Raw genomic sequence first — 22,860 nt, 5'->3', positions numbered from 1 at the left:
CTCTAGTTGGAAACTACTATCCTAATAAATCAAAACTGTTTGGGCTATATCTCTCCAATAAATACTCCGTGTTACTCTCCGTCTCTCATGAGCCCGCCCACTAGTGATTAATTTCTACTTAAATCTTCTCTCTTCAAAAATTATGTAATAGGGATGACAGCATTGAAAAGAAAAAAACAATCATTAGATAGCCAACTATAAGAAATGTCCCACGTATTTAGGTCATATTTTATACAACTCTAGTTATTGACCACCTTGTAAGCGTTCCACTATTTTGGCATTTCATTAAAAAAAATTCTTTGTTCAGCGTTCAGCCATTATTTCTGTTCCGTTCCACGTTCCAATCATAAGGTTGTACCATATAAACTATAGGATATCAAATCACTACTTCCAGCTACAGCTGACTAAAATCAGTTCAATCATTGTGGAGATAGAGACCGAAACGCGAAGTATAGTCGATTTGATTCGCACCCAGAACAACAACAAGACAAGAAAAACTGGACCTTGGAGTAGTCTAGAAACTCCAGGAACGACTGCTACCTCGCTTACGTAGTCAATGAGGTTCCTCTTGTAAGCTAGACTAATGTCCCAGCCTCTGCGATGATACTGGGAATCATGTCACCAGATGGGAAGAGGATGCCTCCATATTGGTTCCCGAAATGCCTGAAAATCGGAGCCAATGAGTACCAGGACGCATTGCCCTGGATGAAGTACATACCCTATGTGTTCCAGCAGGATTGATTTGCGGCCCTCGCAACACACGAGAGTAGAATTTGTTATTTTTAGTGACCCATTTGTTTACATTAATGGCCCAATGATGAGCCTCACCCCTGTCATTCAGAATTATAGAACTGGTCAAGTTCATAAGTTAGAGTACTAAAAACTTTCATGTTCGATAAGAACCTTGAAAAAGTGCCCATTCAGCCCCTTCGCTGAGCCACTGCCACAAAATAGGTCTCCCAAGAGTTCGTCTTTGAATTATCAGCCCTATAAATCAATTTTCAAAAACTAAAAAATTTCTAAACTTTGATTTCTTGGATTTTTTGTTTAAGTACTATAGGAACGGAACGCCAAAATCTGATTTTTAGCGTTCAGAGTACTTCCGTTCAGTGTTCCGTTCACACCCCTGGTTATTGGACCCTTGGTATCTTAAGCTCACATTGAGAGATACCATTTTAGAAAATACAATTCATAGTTACTAAAATGGTAATGATGGCCCATCCATTATCAAAGCGTTAAATCTTTGCTATAAAACAAATTAAATATTAGATGACATAATATCTTCTTGACTCATTAACTCTAATTTGATTAATTTAAATACATTTTTTAAGGTGTAGTACTAGTATGGAAACAAATACCATGACATAAATGTTTATTGAGTACTCAGTTTGCATAATATGACAAAGTATGTAACATGTAGTATTCAAATACATGACGCTAAATTGTCGCAGTGAGCTTCAATTGACCAACAAACACAACTTGATAATATTCTGTACTCACATAATATTTTCTAACTTCAAGAACGAAAAGAAAGCAATGAGTTAAAAACTGCATCGTGATTATTGCTATGCATTTTTCAAGGTCGGAGACGAAGGAATGAACAAAAATATATACATTTTTTTATATCTGTTTAGTCTTTATTACTCATTTGTTCATTTGCTTTTACAATATTTAATTGCTTTTTTAAAGAAAGTACTATTTAAGAACTTTGATATTAAGATTGATAACTAACAAAAGATGTTTCAAAATAACTATGATTTATTATTATCCAGATAGGTATATTTCTATTTGAAAAAATATACTGCGTATTATCTTATTGTTAAATATATTATTTATCATTTGCTATTATGATTTATTAGATGTTTATATTATCTTATGTATACAATAAGATTATTGCTCTATAATCCAATGTGTTTAAAATCCAAGTCTTTAATATGTGGACCATCAACATAAAAGAAGCCTGAAAACTAGTCTCCTCCACAAATGGAATCTGGTATACAATTATATTCTTCAACAAATTATTGTCAATTTCCATTTACAAATTATACTGACGTATCCTTTCAAAACGCTGCAAATTGTACTTAAATTTTCGAAAAATATATTGTTAGACGTAAAGAATAAGAGACAGATATATTTTACTTAAAATGCAATATCCGGCTAATAAAAGTAAAACTAAGCAAGTAAAAATTTTAAAGGATGATTAAGATTCTTGCGTATCATACTAGAGTTACAATGAGCCTATGCTGACAAAAACACTCACATAAACAGACTCACACGACTGTTACATAACAACTGCTCATCCAAAATGGCTGAAGTTTTAGTGAGTGACACTCAGCAGATACTAGATATATGTGACTACCTTTTATTTACGAATGCTGCCATCTTTACGTTGAGATCGGAAACTTTTCAAATCTCCCTCATATATTTGTTTCTTCCATGAAAAATATTTATGTGAATTATTGTATTATCAAATCCGTCCTTCTTGTATGTGCAATACATTAGTGCATTGGTGCAAATGCATACATAATCCTGCAGTATTTTAATGAATGAATGCAAAAAAATAACTTTTTATGTCTCTATATCAAAATAATTATGAAATAAAAATCCCTTGACACATGTATACCAAATTTAATTTGTGCTGGCAGTTGAAACAATCTTTTCCTCCTTGAGAAATTTCATATTGAAAGTAATCATCTACTTCAAGGATGAGTGTACGGTTCAAACAACGGCAATGGAACTGTAGGGGCAATTGGCTCACTTTTGCAGACTAAATGTAATACTTACATAATAAATAAATAATAAAATTGCAAGATTGCGTGACTATGACGTCATCATTATATAAATTGGCTAACTGGCAAATATATTCCGGTAACCCTAATAAACAAACTTTTCAGTAAAAGGGATGTAATTTTAATTAATTAAATCACCATTCTTAAAGAGCTGTATTCAGAAAAGCATTTTTTAAAGCCTAAACTCTCACTATATTATTGCGTGATCAGGTTTTTCTGATTTTTTGAAATGACATAGCTCCTTGTCTCGACTACATTTTTTTTCTTATATATACTTCATTTTAACCATTAACACCTCCAAAAAGGAACATAAAAAAGGCCAAAATCATAAGATAGTTTACCGAATATGTCAATCATACTTATTGCTAATTATATCTTAAGTACTGCTAGACTTTCATTATCTTTTATTATTTCTCCGAATTTAAAAAAAGAATAATATACATTTATTTCATAATATTAAACTCCTACATATGTAGTATATAATTCGATACTGTATATTAATATTGCTTAGTAATATTTTAATAAAAGCATAGCTACATATTTTATTTTTATGAAATAGTTAAAGTTCCTTAATAGAAATAATCATATGGACAATTTACCTATATATTTATAAATACATACTACCAAGGATCAACAGGAAATTGTATTCCCGTCATTTTGGAAATGGAGCATAATTATTGCATAACTCATTACTTCGTTTATTGAATAAAAAGACTATATTATGAAATAGCCATGAGGCATCAATTAAGATGAGGGCATCAACAGCTGACAACAAAATACATAGGGTATTTTTGTGTGAGTGAGGTATTGTTGTGATGTATATTAAAATGAATTACTTTTCCCATTTAACTTTCCAAAATAAAATTAGATTTATAATTACAAAAACAACAGTTTATATCTCAACTATTAAATGGGTAACCTAATATAATTATCCAGTACACATATAAAATTGGGTCTCCCCACTCGTATATTTTTAGAAAATCACTTTAATCCGTCGAATACGACTTATTGGAACATATCACTTTTTCACAATTTCTTCTACAAAATTTAAATTTTTAATATAAATATATATATATAAACTAGATATAACCATGTAGATTTTTCGATTTGAAAAATTGTTTTTCTCTCGTTTTTTTATACCTAGTGTCTAATATATTATTATCAAATATACTTTCGTTGTTCATTTATACCAAAAGAGACAACCTATTTGTTATCAAAAGTGAAGAGAAACATCCAAATAAATTCGCGTTATACCCGGTACCAAAAGAGAATATTTATGTATTGGCAGCAATTTTGGAACTAAAATACTCATATCATGAGCCAAGTTAAAGAAAAATGGTAAAATATTGATGCAAAATATATGTTTCATCTGTAATACTTATTAGACTAAAAATCCTGTAACTGGATTCAAATCGATAATTTTAAAGAAACAATATCAAAATTTCATTTTTTTTCAACAATTTACAGATTGTCAAATCAAATGCGTCCATGAAGGACCATTTTTTGGACGTTTTGAATGTTATTTTCTTGTTGACAGGATTAAAATACAAAATATAAAAATATACGGTGATACCAAATCAAAAAGTAAAAATAATTATCTTAATCAAAATATAAATGATCATTTCATTTTTTACAAAATATAAATTACATTATTTATTATATACCTAGGCGGATAAAGTAATAAGTAGGATATTAAATGGTTTCTTTTATTTCCTCTCTGATGTACACCCTTTTCAAAATGAAAATACTACGTGTAGTCTTTATATTTATTCTCTCTACATACAAAAAAAGTATGAATGTTGTTAATTATTAATTTTAAGGTGAGGATTTGAAGGCCAGTATTAGAGCTAAGTAGAACGATATATTTTTACTGTATTTTATTTAGAGGTGCTCTAATACTCATTATGGGAAGCGTCTATATTTATTCTTTGAGTAAAATAGATACTTGAATCGATGTACAATTTTAGTTAGATTATTTACTTTAAGAATAACGATATTAATTTATAGAATAATTTTTTTTCAATCAATTTGTGGAAAAAATGGTCTAAAGTTCTCTCCTTGGTTCAAAACGATGTGTTCGGGACACTAAAAAGATACAAAAGTGCTATAAGCATAATCCAAAAAGTAAATATAATTTTGTATTAATGAAACTTCAAATATCTCTTCCTACATTTAAAATAAATATTTATCATATTATTATATTCAAATAGTAATTGCTTGTCATAGAAAAATATTATATCATATTTAGTTTTATACAGTATCGAATATCATTACTCTAATTAGATGTAGGACATTTGCCAATAAAATTTTTTCATGTAATTAAGTATGTGTTATTTGTATAACTTTACAATCCTTGGATTCTAAGCTCCTTTGTTTTACTTTTATACCTTAAGAAACATACTTTTTACTTAGGATTATTAAGATTTTCGTTTATGGTTTGAAAATCTCTATCTGATTAGATTTATTATTGATGCATTTTATACAGTGATTTCTTACTTTTTCATGACATTAGAGCCCTAATTTGTCTGAATATTTGGACCCAGGATTTTATTATTATGACCTTTTTTTTTATGAAAAGACAACATTCTCAGGAATTTTTGATGAGTTTTTTTTTAAAGTTAATAAATTTTTGATCACCTTGATAACCTGGCAGAGCCTTAGACGATTCAAAGCGGATTTTTGTGCTCCATGGATCCCCAGTTGGGAACCACTGCCCTAATAGTAAGAGGGAGAGCGGGTTAATTCATAAAAGTGAGATTATATAACTTTAGCCCAACTTTTTGGATGCTAGAGGATCTTTTAAGTACTCTGGTAAATTTAAAAAAATCTGGCACCCCCCTACCCCAAAAATAATTTTTTGAAATAACAAGAAGAAACTCGCGAACCGGGGTTTGCCGACCTATTTTATAATGATTTTTTATAAAATAAGACCAAAAGTAGGGGGAATTCATCATCCATTGCGAAATGTGAACACCAATACCATCTATTAAATATTGAACTAAGAGACACAATACCACCAACCATTTTCCTGTATCTAATCTCAAAACTATTATCCTTCTCTACATTTTTCTTATCTCTACGTATAAGTAACGTCAAGCATGGATGATACCCGTTACTTCATCCATGAATGAAAAAAAGGAGAAAGCCTTTCATTCGTATATTACTCACTCATCCTGTTTATTGTTAAATTGTCTGATAAATCCTTTTCAAATTTAATAAATGAAACACGATCGAAAAATATGCATATTTTATTTATATTAAATTTAAAAATATGTATATTTGTGTAAGACCTTGGATTTTATACCATAATCCCTCCCAGCCTTTAAAAAAAGAAACAATTCCTTATACAAAAATGTATTAGAATATATTTAAATACATTGTAAAACTCATAAAGAGCCAAATATGTGACTCATTAACACAAAAACATACTAGAATTATTTTACTCAAAGTTGACACGGGATTACTTTGTCAATTTCTATAGGATAATTATTTTAATGTTTCCTTTGGAGGCGATGCAAATTGTGCATAAACTAGAGAACATTCATGGACTTAATCAAAATATTTAGAAAATGTATTTGAAAGGACATATCTGGACTAATAATTAAGTCATTTTGATGATTTTTTATATTATATAAAGTTAATTAATTGGGCATTTTTACTTTTTTTCATTTTTTGAAAATTGTTTTTGTATTAAATTACTTTTACGGCAGAATGTTGTATTTTGATCTCTCCTTGAACAATATGTTCTGTTTCTAACAAATTTAATTTGTTACTTTAAATGTACAAATATTTAAGATATTTATGTTCCCAGTCGCACATACATTTTTTAAATCTTTACATTCTTAAAGATATCTATTAAATATACTAGATTCATAAATAGTCAATGTCGTTGTGCTATTATTTATTTATTACAGTCCATGCAATTCCTCATACTTTTCATTAACTGCATCATTAAAAGATCCATTCATGATCATTTACTAAATGTGAATATAAGTATAAACTTATAATCTACATGAACAATGCATTTATCTCAGAAAAATATGAAGCATGTTTTCGTGAATTATTGCTTTAATTTATCATACTAAATAATTACATAGATCAATCAGATCTAAAGTAATAATTTTATTTAGAAACCTTTTGAGAAATCCTATATTTCTATCCAGTTTTCATATATAATATGACATATTTATGGATTTCAAATTATATCATCTGCCCGTATATAAAAGAAGAGACCGAAAAATGACATTCTAACACTGTTAATTTGAGTAGTATTAGGGAGGAGAGAAGATTAACTGTCATGGCTTTTAATTAGATTAACTGTGAGTACCTACATATAGTAGGAAGGGAATAAATATAAAGCCCACTTGATCTCTATCAAGAAAATAAGCAGAAATTAATTCACTGTCGATCCTCAAGTGCATCAAGGACTTACACTTATATCTTCTCAAAATAATTATCAATGTTATTTTCCGTCAACCTCATTTTATACTTAGCAGCTCTTTCCTCAAGAATGAAATACATAATATGATAACAACATTAGAAAAAAAAAACACTGTCCAGATTTCCAATTTCAAACTTTTTTGTAAGTGTTTTATCAGACATAATTTAATATAAGATATGGTTTGTAAATCACTTAAATAAGAACTGCGTACCTTTAAAATTCAAACTGCATTTTTTAGTGATGAACCGAGTCTTAAAAATTGGTTTGGTCACACTCACACACATGAGGTATCAATTTGGTTATTAGTTCATTTCTCTAAGGCACACGCTTTTCCAAAGCAATTATAATTAATATGTAAATGAGGCTTTATGATTGTCATTTGTTAATATATCACGTTATGATTATATTGTACTGCTATTCAACAAGATGGTACTATAGTGGTACTGGATTGTTAACTCATTTAAAACAGCACTATTCTAAATTGTTATTGAAATAGGTACTGGTTACTTGTAGCGCCATTGTGTTGTAAAAATATTAACTTGAGGATGACGTAGCCCCTGCCCTCAACAAGTTATTCTACAAATACAAACTTTTGGTTTAACTACAAAATAAATCTAATATACTGACAACACAGCTATATTGTAAGAACTGGATATGAATCGTGACCTATATCAAAAAATAAGTCTGTTTCACCATGACCCGCAGACAAAGATTTTTCAGATCCTGTGAATCACATAGGTACCTCCGACAATGAAGTTGAACGGAAGTTATGTTTTTGCCTCTGTTTATCACGAGGATTATGGCAAAAGTTGCTAAACTTTAATTTATATACTTCATATAACAAAAAAAAAATCCATGTTTAAAATTAAGGGTCAAAGAGGTGAATAACGCATAATGGGCTATCACTTTTGAAGAAATTGATTTACAGAGCTGAAATCATCTCTTGAACAAAGACATAGTGAGGACTCAGCATGCTGACATCATCACTACAACAAAGAAATATTGTCATCATCTCAAGAGCAAATTGGTGTTATTATAATTAAGTTTGGAACTAAATGCATATTGTTGAAAATTAATGATTGATTTCTTTGCACTTTGAGGTACACCATGCATAATATATACATATAAAAGTATGAATGCATTATATATTAAGTTCATTAAATTCAACATCGCACGTTTTTGACTTTAATGTAGAAAAGGAATTATATTCCATTTAATAAAAATGACCAGAGGCAAAGGTTTGCCCTCTAACGAGTGCCCATTCTACTTAGAATCTGTAATAACCCAAGTTAATTAATACAAATTGTCAGAATTTTAAATGGCCCACTAACTTCATTAGAGTCATTAGGTACAACTCATGTTTAGTTCATTACCCATTTTGACTCTACTTAAATTTGCATACCTATAAATGTATATTTTTGTATTTGACATCACGGAATTGATGTTTTGGCTCCATTCTCTGACGTATGTAATGAACTGTTAAACTAAACAATTTCCTTAGATGAAGGGGAATTATTTTAATAATATAACTCAATTTATCTTTCTCCCATCACAAACTATAACTAGGATTATTGAAAAAACAATCAGAATATTTGAATTAGCGCACAGTTTTTCATCAAAATAGTTACACATTGTACATATATTGAGTCTCTAAGGGGGGAGGGGGCAAATGTCAAGTGTGAAACGGACTTTCCTTGTAGAGTGTATTAGGTAAATTCAAAGATTAACTTTCTCATAGAAGATAAAAAAAAGCTTCCCACTCAATACGGTTCAATAACTTTGATGCATATTTCTATGAATATATATAATTCTTACATACATTTACTTTGTATGTGAGTAGAATGGTGAAAAATAATCATAAATAAGGAAATGTAAGAATTATCCAATTTATACCAATGTCCTTTGAGAACTGGATTAAATTATTATAGGATTATTATATTACCTTACAGTATATACTTTTTGACTAATTGATATGGGGTATAATTTCATTAACAACCTTTTTTGAGGAAACTAATTTGTTTATTTAATGGATCTACGCAAAAGCATGTGGGGGTGATGAGATATTTAATAAATATTTTGAATGGAATATTAGATTTGAACATAAATAAATGTTGTAGGAATTTGTAGGGTTTTGTAAGTACGAAAGTATCTTGATATGTTTGTGTTCCTCTTCAAAATGCCAATAAATGCTATTTACTACTTTTTTTTTGAAAAATCAGTACAAACAGTTTTTTGTAATTGACAATTTTTGACAAAATAAAGATTGTTATTTGAAGTTTATAACACAACTTTAAAAACAACAACATAATAATACATTTCATATAATATACAGGGCCTATATTGTAATACTTTCCCGCAAAAAGAGGTCTAAACGTTAAAAAAAAATGGCATTTACCATTTTCAATGTGATTTCCCACTCCTTCCTTTGTCCGCTGGGTAACCCTTTACCAGTAATTAATAAAGAGTGAGTTTTGAATATTTTGTAAGCTACTTAATATCATCATTTTTCCACAAAAGAAAAAGAAAAACTTTAAACCTTGATAACTTTTAATGCTTAAAGAAAATAATCTGGGGCTTAACGTATTTCCAAAAAGTTTTAAAGTTTTCATGTATACATCTGAAATTACGCATGTTTTAATTGTTTGGGACACTGATATCTCTTTGTGTGTAAGGGAAATATTTTTTGGCACTGTATCAACTGGTATATCATAGTTTTCTTCTACATAATATCCTTTGTTGTGTTGATGGTATACAACAAATACATACACTTTGTTGAAATAAATATTGATGATAAAAAAAAGCCAAAAAAAAATATATATATATATTTGTGGTCTTACAATAAATTTGCAATAAAAGCGGGCAAAAAATGCTATGCTGTTCATGTCAAATTACTACAAATTGTATATAATAGTCTCACATATAATTGTTTTGTGAAATAGACTATGAAAATAAAGGATTAAATATATAATAAATATGAAAAAATGGATAATTAAAGATAAAAAAACTCCATTCCATCCATGGAGACACCAGTTTCCCATAATTATCATGGCAATCAGGAAATGCTACATCAATTTATAAATTTGAATAATGTTAGTATGATCCCACAGACCTAAAAAAGATTATAAATATTTGATTAATTTTAGAGTCTACAAACTAGCTCTACCTACAATGACTCTTCACATTTTCCTTTGACTAAAGACGCCTATTCTACATAAGTTCATCACTCCCCCCGAACTGTCAATTATTTAAAAACTATTTTATCAATTTTTTTTTTTTTTTTTTTGTAGGATCCTTGGTTAATCTATAAATCTTTAATAATGTATTTAATTTGATAAGCATAATGAAATCTCTTTGTCGATTTTGGGGTTAATCAAATTAAAAAAAACACTCATAATTTGAATACAAGGCCTATAATTTACTCAAATATATTATTAAATATTTGGCTTTATGTATATAGGAAGCAAAAAAAATAACATGGGACTTTCTCATTTTCTATTTCTGTTACAGGTTGTTTTTATGTTGACAAATACATATATACACTTTAAAAAATACATGAATTGCCGTTTTTATGGTATTTGTACTAAAAATATAACAGAAAATACGTAAATTTAATATGGAATACATATCATTTGATTGTGGGTTATTTGTTATGTTTGAAACTTATAAGAAACAAATATTAATGCAGTTCTAAAGTCAAAAGTCAATCACAAATCGCCTATGAATTTTTAATGCTGCACTAAATCCTGAATATTTTGTTTCGTTATGAATTAATAATGTTTGAGTAAGTTTCATTTCCTTTAATTAAAAAAATAAATCAGTTTATACAATATAAATTTGTTATTTATTAGTTTATCTTATATAAAAGTATAGTTACATTGCAAAGTTTAAAAAAAATGCCTAAGTAAATATTTCAAATAGTTTCACTATAAATAAATATTGCATAAAATATTGAAAAAAAGTTTTTAAAATGAAGGATAAGAAACACAATCACTTCTATTATTTTAAACACACTGCTAATTAATCGTAATAAACACAAGAAAGAGGCACAATTCTCTTCTATAAAAACAAACTACTAATAAATGAACATTTCTTATGCCCATTAAATATATTATTTATTCCTCAGCTATAAAAGAAATTATCTAAATGAATACATACATCTCATTTAGAAAAGTTTTGTCTTAAATTATTTGATAGTTTTTCAGATAAAATATTTAGTATTACTGCATTTCATTAAAAAATGACCAACAAATCTAGAAAACTTATAATTGAATTAGTTACTGGAGTAATTTGTATATTAATAAAAATAATTTTATCAATAAGTTTATTTTATTTATTACATAGCATCTTACGGATTTTTTAAAGATAACTAACTAGAATCCGAATACTCAATCACCTCAGTAGTGAACGCATTTAGAGTTGGCCATTAAATCCCCAGAAAGTTTTGCCTCAAAGCTCAAACGAAACATTTGGATCCGTCCCGACTCACGTGACTTTTTTAGCAAATTTTTAATCATTTTAGGATGTCACTACAAATTTGTACTGTATTTTCAATTATTTTTCTATTCATATAAACTTCTTTAGATCAAAAAAATATGTGTCCAAAAAAGACAGCAGAAAAACAGAGAAAAACAAGAATAGAGTTGAAATTTGTGTTATAAAAATAACGTTAGGGTAAAAGTTTGTGGTTGAGAAGGGATCAATCCATTTCAGTTATTTTTTTAAGGGGGCATGGATTCAGAACTTGACGGTAGGCTGTAGAGCTTTTTGACGCACCTTTCGGAAGAAATTAGCTCTGAGTTCCAGGTGTCTACTGTATTTCTCGTTAAAATCGGTCTAGTTCAAAACTTGGTTGTTTGGGTACACTTTCATACTAAAAACAAAACAAAAAGAAACTCTTTTGTATCTTGTTCAGTTGCTGATTTATCTTTCATCTTTATCTCTTATGAGTGTTCTATTCTTTAATTAGCTAAACACAACTTAAATACATATATTTGTAAACATTTTCGTGCCAAAGATAAGTCAAATAGTTGGAAATTTCTATTTAATTACCAGAGGTGGGAGTTCGACCCGAGTCCATATTTAAGATATTTACAACATGACTCGGACTTTAAAGTCATTTCAATCTTTTTCACTGGATATAAAGTACTCTTTAAAATTTAATGTATATTTTTTTTGAGGACTTGGCTTGAACTCGATAGAAATATTCAAAAACTTATCATCAAAGAATTAAGATCAGCCTTGAACTGGCAATATAAGGACTTTTCCTACACCTCAGCTAACTAATAACCACTGGCACAGGAACCTAGTTTCAAGTGGAGCCAAATTATATCATATGGCGTCATCAAAAGTGTCCACAGGTGTTATGATTTATATTTTTTGAAGTGTTTTTTTTTTTGAAAAGTTTAGCATTTTTTATAAATCACAAATTTGACCAACTATTTTTTAAAAGAAACAAAAAACTTCTTATTTTAATTTTAAAGCAAATTTTTTTTGATGAGACTCAATTTGAACGAATAATAAAAAAAGCGAAATGGACCCCTTCCCTTTGGTTCCAGTGGTACTAATTAATTTTGGGCTTAATGTCTTTCTATTTTTTGAGGAAAGGTTGCAAGATACAATTTGGTATCTAATCGCTGTTGTTAAGCTGTAAACTATTCCTTAATATTACCTTATTATTGCTAAAACTATAAATTAATTTATTAAAACGATATTTTTTTTTTTAAAAAAAGGTGATATATATGACTCAAAGTTTGTACACATATTTCACGACTATTATTAAAGTAGTTGGTAAAATAAAAATATAAGTTGCTTAAAAAAAACTCTTGCCCAAGTTAGGTTAAAAAAAATATAATTTGCTTAGAAAAAACTGTTGCCCAAGTTAGGACAAATTTGATAACACCTTATTCTATTGAATTGATATTTTTTTAAGTAAAAGTGAATATATCGGTCTCAAATTTTTCTACACATATTTCCTAACTACTCTAATATAAAAGGTACAAAGATAAACAGAAGTATGTCCAAAAAAATAAAAAGTATCTTTACACATTAGGGCGCCATTTTTTAATCAAAGCTGAGGAGTGAAGCTACAAGTATTAATTTTAAAAGTAGTACTTTATAAATAAGATAATAGGTGAAGTACGAAGTTATGAGCGTTTTTTTTTGTTTTTTGCTTTATTTTGATAATAAAATAAATTTAGTCAGGATTATCCGATATAAATGGTTCCAAACTATTCTTTGGCTAATCTTCAGCTCCTGGACAATGGTATAAGTGCTCACATGCCGGTCCTTCTCTGTCCATTATTTTATCGACATTTTCGACGTCCATATTAAAGGAACAGAATCGTTGGAACCCCCGGCATTGCTGTTGCCTTCAATACTGTATTGGGTGCATTAACAGCACAATTTTTTGGGCCGCCTGCTCTGCTTTTGCACCTTGGTCATAGTGATACTGATGAATGTATCGAATTGTCTCTGTTTTACTTCCATTTTGGAATGCTGTAGTACAAAATTTTCTTCACCAAGCACAAAACTATAAATAGTTGTATTTAAGTGTACGCTTAACCTTTAACCATTTTTTGATGTGCAATTTATTAATCGTGAGATATAACTTACTAAAGACATCTAGCGATAGAAGCTCTGATCTTTTTACTTAACCTAATATTAACTATATCAGCATATATTTAATGTTTAAACTAATATGAATAATATCGTGTTTAAACATTCCATGGGCATTAATGTGTTAATGAAGAATATATTCGCAATTAGGAAGAATTTATTTGCAAGTGGAGGGGGGAAATAAGATAATGGTGAGGTCATATGGGGTGTCTAATAGTGAGGGAGGGGCTGTGACACGGATTTTTCTTCTTGATAATTTTGACAGAATGTTTTTTTATAAATATCAAATTTGATAAAAAACTTTATTGTTAATTTTTTAGGAAGAACCATTTTATTTTCTAAAATTATTTATATCTAAAATATTTTGACACAGGCGAATTTTTTTATTGGAATAACTATTAAAAAAAAAGTGTTAAGAAATGTGGGGGGGGGGAGGGATAATTACCCCTATGGCTTAGGCACCATTGCAACCTACTTACTGATTTTGGGCATTTCTCTTTCTTTTTGAAGGAAAGGATGTAAGTTACAGTAAGGATCACATTTGAATATAATTTTTGTGTCTTATTTTTTTTTCAATAGACGTAAAACCCAAAAAATCTGCAGGATGATTTTGTTTCAAATATATCAATTATGCTCCTACTCTGCCAAATAGGCAACTACGCCCATTGTATTATGTACATATTCAATTATAACATTATTATTTTCATTATGTCTATCTCAGCTGGTGGCAATAAATTAATTTATACGCATTGTTAAGAGATTATGGTACTTTATTTTACTAGGAAATTCTACCTTAAATTAGCATAGATAGAATTATGATAAGGTGGAACCACTTGACTTAACTCATTTTTATTTTGCATTAGTACTTTATGAATGTTACATTTACATTTTATAATGTTTGTATGTACACTGATATTGTTTCGATATCTGCAATATTGTTATGATTTTTACTTTCTACTATACATATGAATAACTACACGCGTTTACGTTAACAATTAATTTAGTTAGATGATTTATTATAGCAAAAACAGACTTTATACATACACCAGAAGCTTTGAATTAATTGTTACTCATCAAAAATTTACATATAAATAGGTAGGGGAGCAAAACATGGATGATTAATCAATGTTTATTTTCCTATTACTAACTAAAAGGTTTGGTGATCATTTTTTGATATTCTGTTTGCACCGTCCTTTTTTACATAAATAAACTACACTAATCAATTAGTCATTTAATTATCATGAGCGAGTAACAAGCAAAAAGGCAGCGCATCTCAGATATCCTAGATTCTGGATTTGATGTGTGAAGATTACGGACATTGCTAAGTGTTCTAGGAGCCTGATTTTTAAGTTGGCCAAGATAAAGAAAATGGAAAAAACCTCTCCAGTATATCAGAAAGTGGAAGGTATAATTTAAAGAAAGATCTGAAGCTCTTGTTCAGTTTGGAGAAGAATATAAAGGAGGATCCCACTAAGTTCATGAATTGCCTAGCATAACGACTTCTCTGTGGCTCCTAGGACCATCAGAAGGGCTATAAAGCACAACTTGGGATTAGTTTCTTTCACAAGGACCCCACGCCACCTTCTGACGGAGGGCAGGATCGAGAGGAGGCTCGAGAGGTGCAAAAAAATCCTCACATGGATCAAGGTAAATAGGTCAATTGTAAAAATTTTAGCAGAAAATAAGATTTTCACAGTTGATCAATTCCACAGCAGCCATAACGACATTTGGCTTTCAGAAACAAAAGAAGAGGTCCAAGGGGCTTACCACACCAAATATCCGGCCCAAACAATGGTCTTCGGCTTTGTGGCATCTGATAGAAATAAGATACCTCCGTTCTTTTTCAAGGTTCGACAGAAAATCGCCCAGGAGGCCAACTATAAAGTGCTAATTAATACCATCTTGCCATGGATGAAACCAAACCGGAGGGTAACTACGCATGGACTTAGGACGCCCCCCCCCTCTTACACGTCTAGCAATTGCCAAAAGTTCTATGCAGATAGCATGGGTCGATTCTGGTCCAAAGAGATTAACCTTCCTCAACAGATTTGAATCCACTGAACTTTTCTATATAAGGAACTTTGGATCTGAAACCAACTGGACCTCACACCCAAATGTGAACTTACTAAAGTACTCTATAGTGGCTGCATGGGGTGTCAGAGGAGTTTTTCATCAACTCATGCATAGCCTTACGGCGACGTGTAAAGACTGTGATCGATCGATAATGAAGGTGGCCATATTGAGTGATTATTTTTTTTTCATATTTTTAATGTTGTTGTTTTTTTGCCTATTATTGAAAATATAAAATTATTCATGCATTTCTAAATCCATCTCTCGAGTTCACGTTTTGTTGCCCCCCCCCTGTATAGCTTAGCTGTATACGAATCATTCTGCTAATAAATCTATGACGCGTGTCCATTATCAGTATTGTGTCTAACGACTTTTTCTCCAAAAAGAAAAAGCCCTATAATCAGTTGGTAGATGACCAACTCTTGAATAATTATTTGATAATTACTAAGAGCTTAGTAATATCTTATCTAAATTCATCAAATCAACGTTCAAAACACTGATAACACGAAAAAAACACAATTTTTTCATTATACACAAATTTATTTCACTCTTTCTTAGGAGCCTTTTCAATTTTAAGTCAATTTTTAATCCATTTCTTAATTGAAATTTAATGTTAATAGTTTTCAAAACGATAAAGGTCAATATGTATAATGAATTCCTATTTTGAAAGTATATCCCTGATTAATACTAAAAAAAATTACAATAATGTTCCATTTAAAAATATGAATTCTTGTTAGACCTATTCTGTAAGCTATACATATGCACGCAACTGTATTTTTCATCAAATTAACAAATATAAATTTCTTAATTATTTTTGTAATTTTTGAAAAAAATACTATTTCGTTTTATTATATTCTTAACCTCGTTAATAGTTGAACATTTGAAAATTAAATAATGTCGGTTGGATAATATAATAGACAAATAGGATTGACTAATAAGGTGAAAAAGCTTTTTATTTTATGTAGAAATTTTCGTTCCTAGATTCTTTAATTTTGACTGTGCTTCAACAATCCTCTATCTTCTCTCAAAAAGTATTTCTACGATTTACATTCGTTTCTGTATTTTTTTTTAAATATCTGATTTTTGAAGAGTTGCAGTTTTGAAGGTCAGTTATTCTAATAATAGGATTTGTACATATTATTTATTAATAAAAAGTATAAAAGACAATTGTTTATTAAAACACAACTTTTGTAAATATTTGATCCCATGAGTGAGAATATAGATATATACTTTTGTAAGATAAAGCTGTCTTATCCATTGCAGTTCAATAATAATTAATTAGTATCCTCATAGTATAATCCAATACATCTATTAATAACATTGAAAGATAAATGAAGATTTAATAGACAGATTTCCCAATCAAAGACGCCTCTGAATGCATTTATATCCATTAACTATAAAATATTAAATATAATAGATTATATATAATGTGTACGATATATTTTTGGCTTTTGTGTGTCTGATTATGGAATAATTTACGAGGGAAGTATAGGGAATTCATATATGTATGTGAAAGACAAAGGTTGATTTATCATAAATAAATGAGTATAAATGTTACAGTCGAAAAGATGAGCGGGTGCTTCTAGGATATGGATGAATAAGTGAGATCAAAAGACGTCAATTACATTTAACCTGAAAGTAAATTTTACATCTGTCCTATCTCGAGGAAATAATTTTCATTTCATACTCTTTAACAGAAGAATGTGGCAGATATGATATTATTTAAGTAAACAAATGTATATAAGAGAAACAAGATTGACAATTTGTAGATATTTCTTCGAATTAAAATCGTGAGGTATTCTGTTGAAGTTAATTTAAAAAAGAGAAGTGCACTAGAGTCAGAGGATTCAAAGCCAATAGACTCGAGTCAGACTTACAACCATAGATGTCAAAACAAGTAAGTAGCAGTTCTTTTTTCGATATAATAGCTTTTCAAACTAGAGAAAAGCAAAGAATAAAGTTAGAGAATACTAGAGAGCACGCATTTATTAAAATGTGACGTACAGGTGTCCCTGGTCGGTTAAATCTTATTCTGGAGTAGCTACAAGGGTAATATTTTGATGGAGCCAGCAACATGTCAAAAAGGGTGAAGAGAGGGTAGGTAATATTAACGGAAACTTGCCCTGGGAGTGTGTTTGTCTGTTGCTTGAATCATTTTTTGGATTAATTGTTACAGGACCTGACAAAATAAAAGTTCCCTGTTGCTGATAGGCTAAACTTTGTTCGACAGGTCATATATGTTATTAATGCTTATTAATTAAGCATAGAGAAAAAGCTTAAAACCAGTCTCTTTTTGGGTGTGTAGAAGTATTAAGTATGTACCACTTGCTTGCTCTATGTTCCACTCCGTGGTTCGTCAGAGTTTTTCCTGCAACACTACTTCAAAGAACGTAGTTCAGAAGTCCATGATTACAACACGAATCAAATGACTTGCTTAAAGAGACTAAAGTTTCCCCAAGGAATACAAACATTAAACAAGTACCCTTTTCTTGTCACGAACAGAAGTGACTTGTGACTCTGGAGGAGTAAAAAAAGACTTTTAAGCCATTTGACTTGAGTCACAAGTTCAACTGAACCCTTGTTATATCAGAATGCACTTACAACTGTTAATTCAAAATAGTTTTTCACTCATAATGATAGGAATATAAGAAAACTGTTTTTCAATAATTCAACTACTAAAAGAGTTGAATATAATTTAGAAGAAAACATTTAGAATTCAAGAGATGTAGAATAAATTAACTTCATATCAATATGCAGTAATTGAGTACATTTCAACTCGATGCAACCTCTCATTTAATGTATGGACTTAATATTTTTTAACCATGTCAAATGTGATTGAAGCCTTTGACAAGTTTTTGAAAGTACAAATTTTATAATTGATTTTTTTAGTCGTGAGTTTGCAAATTTGGGGGTCGTGTCATTTGGTGGATTTAAGTTAAGACCCAATCGTACAACTCAATGAAAAACCAAGAAAGTGTATTGAAATATATAACCTATGTAAGTATGATTAAAAACCAAGATAAAAGTAATAACAATTAATTCTAGTCCAAATTGCCCAGACTATTAACACACATACCATAAATACAAATTCATAGGAATATGATAGAAATGTCAGTTGAAATTGAGAATTAGTTATAATTCATATTTGTTCATTTTTGACACACAACAAAAAGAAATACTCACTCACCTCATATTGTCTAAAATTGTATTCTTCATTTGGATCATTTTAATACCTGAAGAAAATCATGGTCAAACTAAATAACTGAGTCATATTTATTGATGAATATGCAACATTGAGAAGACGATTCTTCAGAGTCCAATTATTGATCGGGGTTTACTGATATATTTTTTTGAGTAAAAATATATTGTTTGCTGGCTTAAGTTGATTTTTGTTTGTTTTGTGAAATAGAAACTTTGATTATGCAATATATGTAGACTAACGATTATTACTATGGATTATATGAAGAAAATTCTGGACAGTTTTTTTTTTATATTTTTTTCTTCAGTTATTTACATATACAACATAACTAATGAATAATTGCTCTGTCTCTCGATATTTTTGTCCTCAGTTTTAGACGTAATTTAGTAGAAAAATCACTGATTTCACTTTGAATTCACACCATTATTAAATAACCAAAGTTGTTCCCAATATTTTGAGCACAATTTCAAAATAAATGGATGATATTCTTACGAATATGCGAGAGTTAGGATTCGTTCAGGCTACTGGAATTCCAACTGACTAAGACGAATATAAGTATATATACTTTTTTTTATTTCGCTTGTTTTTTTATGCTACATAGGAAAGTATAAGGGGAACTACTGGGGTATTTAGAAAGCATGTTATAGTATAAAGCGTGTTCGCATAAATGTAAGGGTAAAACGCTTTTTGAGCGCACACATTGGTGTATTTTGATTATATTTGCTGTTTTTTGGATACTAACCTCTCTACTAAGCATATTCGAGGGTAGTTATTCATGTGTTCCTACAATAGGGCTCATGAATGCGTTTCATTATAAAGACGATCATTTTTGCAATATATATATATTATATACAAGTTGTAACTTGTATAAGCAGATTGTAAATGGACAGTTTTTACTATTAATTGTTGCTATAAATTGATTTTGATCTCATTTAAATTACTCATATCAGGTATTATGTATATAATAAGGAGTAATAACTGTGGACATTTGAACAAATAATGCCCCTCAAAATACTTAATAATTATTAATAATTAGTCAATTTTGTCACAATAATCAAAAATGACATCATTAACTCTTAATATATGGATCTATTTATCATATCCATATCAATTTCTTGAAGAAGCAATTTCTTTTTATAAAATACTCCACATCAAAATAGAACTCAAACCCCAGTCGTTTATGTTACTCGTGTTTTTTTTTCTTTTAATACGATACATATATAGTGTCTGCCGCAAAAGAAGTAGTAATTGAAAACGAGATATCCCGTGTAAAATCTATTAAAGGGCTAAAATATCGACCATATATGAAATATTCAATTATTGCATTATCTTCATACCATGTCTACATTAAATTATTCAATTCATTTATAGGTTGCAACATGCCCAATTTTCCTATACAAGTTACAACCTGTACACAACATCTTTATACAAACGAGTATACATATTATAATGAAATAAACAATTAACTTAGTAATGATGATTGTTTTAAAAACAGGAATTTACAAAGTACATATTTTCTACTTGGATTAAATAGGGGAAAAATATACACTAATTAGTTTGTACAGGTCAGTAATAACTAAATCAAAAATTTCACAACCTTCCTATAATAGTGTTTTTTGGATCAAGTATTCTCGATAATTCTGTAGATATTTCAATTTTTTTGTTATTTTTTATCTGTTTGTGACATTGAAACTTATTTTTAGTGATACAAAATATCAAAATATACCTACTACAAAATATTTTTTTGTAGCAGAATTAAGAAATTCTGATTATAAATGCAGTAGTAAGAGGTGCAGAAGATTTAATTTATGATAATTTCGACTAATGAACGATTTAATAAAAATATACTTCATTTTATCTTATATATATTCTTAATACTTTCCCTAATTAATCTTTTAAATTGGAGATTTTTTTTTTTTTTTGAAATTTTTCATGTTGATTTCTAATGCTGAAGACCTGGTTCTTATTACAAATTTTGGATTTGGCCTTAAATAAACAATTTTCCAATGACAAATTTTGTAACTAACAAACGATTACTTCATATAAAATAAAAAATATAAACCGTTAAATTATAAGAATGATTCTAACTGCATGTCTTTGAACACTTTTGTTAAAGGAGATTATTAGGTTAAGAGAAGAAGAAAAAAACCCGAGAGAATAAGACAAAGGATTTTTGACAAAAATATGAAAATTGAGGGAACGATCTCTTTTAAAAAAAAACATTCAGTCATTCTATTCCACTTCGAACTAGAAGAATGGAAAATCATTTTATACAGGCTAAAACGATCTAAAAATTAGAGGGAGAAAAACCAAAAAGTAATTCTAAAGCAAACACCTCCTGGACATTATGGACCTTCACATGCTAATGAAGAATACAAACGACTCCGGGGAGGGAAGATTCTACAGCGGTAACATCCTTGTTGAGAAAAAATGTGACGATTCTTCATTTTTCAAAACAGAATAGAATTATTAAACGTTTATATTATTTGAATCTGTTATACGAAGTTGGTATAACTTACTTCAATGTAACCATATAATGCTAGGATTTTTATTAAAATAGGATCAAATTACAAATAGTTTATTAACAGAGAAATACCAAAAACTTCAAAATAGCAAAAGTGAGGTGCAACTCCCAAAATAAGTAAAAATTGAAGTATTCTTCATTTTTTCTAGTCTCTCTTCTCCCCCCCCCCCCTTCATTTTACCACATAACAATTAAAAGGTTGCTTAAATAGACACAAAATCAGTCGTGGACACACCACACACAACAAAAAGAGGAGAAACACAAACTTCTTTCTACCCATCAGTGAACCGACCTTTAGTTCCGCAGATATAGTGTAACTGTAAGTCCTTTTTGGACTTTGAGTAGAATTGAGGATCGTCAACATAGTAATGTCTTCCTTTATCCATGCTAGATACAGAGTAGGATTTGTATTTATTTATTTCATCTTATAGCTGCTTGCATCTAATCTAATGAATCGACATGACAGCTAAGCTGCTGTAATCCCAAAAATTCTTCCAATTGTAAGTGTGACTGTGTTAATTTTTAAAACATACAGGGAGATCCTATTTTTTGACAACTGTAGTTATTGTAAGTTAAATGCTCAGCTTCAAAGTTAAAAGAAATCATTTGAATAAAGTAAAACCTGTTCTAACAGTCAAATGTTACCGCATTAAGCGGAAATATCCAGTTTTCAAGTTTAGAATTCGTAGAAAATAGGAAATCTTGATAAAGGTATAACCATATCCCTAAAATTTGATTAATGGATTTGTTTTAAATTAAATATTTACCCGAAGTCCGCCATTTTCATTTGCTATTTATATTTTCTTTTGCAAATCTGTCACAGAGGTGGACTCAAAGTTCCCTATTTTGTTTACACCAAAAAAATGACGAAAAATTTCATAAGTGGAATTGGCTAATTTTTTGTCCCACGGTTTTTTGTATATTCTTAGGAGAGGTTGTCCTCGTAGGAGATTTTTTCCAGAGAAGAGGTGCTGTTTTTCTTCAAGGAATTTCGGTTTTGGAATATAATTTTAAAGTATAAAGTCTTTTTTTCATCTGAGAATTAAATGAGTATAGCATCAAACATTCAACACGTTTGTACAATAATAAAATGTTGTGACTTTTGATTCGCCTAAATCAAAGAAAAATATAAAATCCTTTGTTAACAATCTATTTGAGTTCAATATAACTCAAATAGAGATAAGTGAAGATCTAAGCCGGAAAGAAATGGTCTCTTAAGAGA

General features: G+C 29.4%; 1 protein-coding gene across 4 annotated transcripts in view; it reads right to left on the bottom strand.

Annotated features, from left to right (window-relative positions):
• Positions 1-19,736, bottom strand: part of LOC121113984 (gamma-aminobutyric acid receptor subunit alpha-2) — a 59,053-nt gene extending 39,317 nt beyond the window's left edge. Inside the window, exon 1 of one of the 4 annotated variants that reach the window (XM_071887104.1) lies at positions 19,103-19,736. In XM_071887104.1, the coding sequence (XP_071743205.1) occupies positions 19,103-19,140 (38 nt within the window). In that variant the 5' untranslated portion in view covers positions 19,141-19,736. Of the gene's footprint in view, positions 1-8,632; positions 8,790-19,102 lie in introns of those variants that run through there. The other 3 variants (XM_040707791.2, XM_040707792.2, XM_071887103.1) reach the window with 3 other exon arrangements.
• Between the last annotated feature and the right edge of the window lie 3,124 nt (positions 19,737-22,860).

The sequence above is a fragment of the Lepeophtheirus salmonis genome, chromosome 3 (genome assembly GCF_016086655.4).
Source record: "Lepeophtheirus salmonis chromosome 3, UVic_Lsal_1.4, whole genome shotgun sequence".
NCBI classification, from domain to species: domain Eukaryota; kingdom Metazoa; phylum Arthropoda; class Copepoda; order Siphonostomatoida; family Caligidae; genus Lepeophtheirus; species Lepeophtheirus salmonis.
The sequence above is the reverse complement of the archived record's forward strand: the minus strand, read 5'-3'. Positions and strand labels throughout refer to the sequence as shown.